Here is a 2,050-nt window from a genome sequence, read left to right as displayed (position 1 = left end):
AATACAGCGTCATTAAACTTATTACCTAGCAAATCAAGAAAACTATATGAAAAAAGTTATAATCGTTTTAAAGAGTGGTGCTTTTTTATTTTTCTACACCTAAATAAAACATTTTTTTTCATGAACGTAGAAAAACATTTTTTTTCACGAACGTAGAAAAAATATTGTATGCAACTCGTGCAAAAAGTGTTTATTGCACTCGACGTGTTGTCAAACTCGGCCTAACGGCCTCGTTGGACAAATTCACGTCGCGTGCAATAAACACTTACTTTTTGCACTTGTTGCATAAATAACTATTGTAGTCACGGTCTACTTCATCCTTTTATTAATGTATCAAAATATAAAGAGCCATACCAACCTATTTTTTTTTAAATAAATATGACAAATTATATATTTTTGTATTGAGCCATTGTCCACTATGGTTTTCATTAAAAAAGTTTTGCTTTAATCAGCAAATAGAAGATCGTTACAAGTTATCTATTAAAAGGTCAATGTTTTAAAAAGTCCAACTGTAGCCGCTACATGCAACTCAATTTATAAAATTTATTTTTTTTGGCTTTAATTCCAAAACTGAAAAACATATCGAAAATCTATTTGGATCTGAAAGTTTCACTAAAAAAACTGCAACTTGCTATTTTTATAATAACAGAGATACCTACTCTAGCACGACAGCGAATATGGGATGCACATTATTCTATGTACTACTCGTATGTAAATTCCATAGATTAAAAAAACATAAATATCTAACCTGGTATTATTATAACATCTGATGTACATATCGATGAGCATTCTCTTTGTCTCCTAACGTAACATCCGCTTACGTCACATGTTCTTGGATATACCACAATGCAACATTTGTCATTTACTACAGGAGTGACTGAGGAATTGCTTGCACTAGGATATATAAATATTTTATTTTCATTTGTGCTGTTAATGTGAATAGGAATGGATATATTATTTACTGTATTAATAGTATTCGTCAGAGTTATATCTGCTGTAAAATTGTAATAGTTATTATTGGTATTATTTGTTGAAGAACTGGGTTGTTGGGATATTTGTGCAGGCGGAAAAGGCACTAAGACTGGTGCTGGTTCGGTATCATTCGATTCGCAATTTCTGGATGAGCATTCTTTGCAACTGTTACCACAGTTCTGACAGTTGTTGCAATTCGACTGGCAGTTGTTACAATTCGACTGGCAGTTATTACAGTTGGAGGTACATTCATTACAGCAGGAATTACATTGTCGTTTCACGATAGACTTTCCAATCACAAAGTCGTACAAGATGAATATTAGAATAATCACAAGTAGCAGCTTCATCTAAAAAAATGTTTTTAATTAAGGTGGTTTATCTGATTTGGAATTGCCGAACAAATATTCATAAAAAAATTAATATAAGATTATTAATATGAAGAAAATCCTCAAACAAAATTATAACCAGTTTGGATACCTAAGAGACGAGATATTAATAAAATAATTTTTCACGATTTAGTACCGTCTTATGAGAATGCAGATTTTTTTGGTCTTTCCACTTAGAATACGCAACAATTGACGAACAGTTTCCACAGCAACTTATATAAATAGGAAACCGATATCTAAGGAACCGTATGACAGCTTGTAGAAATCGATTAGGTACTTGTAAGATACATAATTTATAATAATTCTCCTTCAAACTGCTGTCGTCGACTAACTTATCCTCCATATGTGTGATAGCGGTCTCGACGTAGAGTATTATTTGAAATTCGCAGGTGTCTAAACAAACAGAATGATCGAACGGGAGCGAGCGAACGCCGAGCCGAGCGCGCCAGCCAAGTGCAACGTTGCCAAATCTAAAGGCTTACTACTTTAGTCACTAGCGAATCTACAGAAACTTTCGTTAGACTTTAGACGTACCTCCGTACCCCATAAACCTCCTTAAATAACAATGGTCCTATTTCTTGAAAAATCGATGAAAACGTTTTTTTATTTAATTGTCTAAATACGACAATTTTTTGAAATTTTTATATTAACATCTAATATCATAAAAAAAATATGTCTTAAGAAGATCAGTA

At 32.5% G+C, this 2,050-nt stretch overlaps 1 protein-coding gene across 1 annotated transcript in view; it reads right to left on the bottom strand.

Annotated features, from left to right (window-relative positions):
* Positions 1-743: 743 nt before the first annotated feature.
* LOC108915341 (anaphase-promoting complex subunit cdh1-like) overlaps positions 744-2,050 on the bottom strand; it is a 14,052-nt gene continuing 12,745 nt past the window's right edge. The window contains exon 2 of the mRNA XM_018721352.1: positions 744-1,319. Within this exon, the coding sequence (XP_018576868.1) occupies positions 744-1,319 (576 nt within the window). The remainder of the gene's footprint in view (positions 1,320-2,050) is intronic.

Source organism: Anoplophora glabripennis, unplaced genomic scaffold (assembly GCF_000390285.2).
Source record: "Anoplophora glabripennis isolate ALB-LARVAE unplaced genomic scaffold, Agla_2.0 scaffold1319, whole genome shotgun sequence".
Taxonomy (NCBI): Eukaryota; Metazoa; Arthropoda; class Insecta; order Coleoptera; family Cerambycidae; genus Anoplophora; species Anoplophora glabripennis.
Note: the sequence above shows the minus strand (reverse complement) of the source record. Positions and strands in the feature narration are given on the sequence as shown.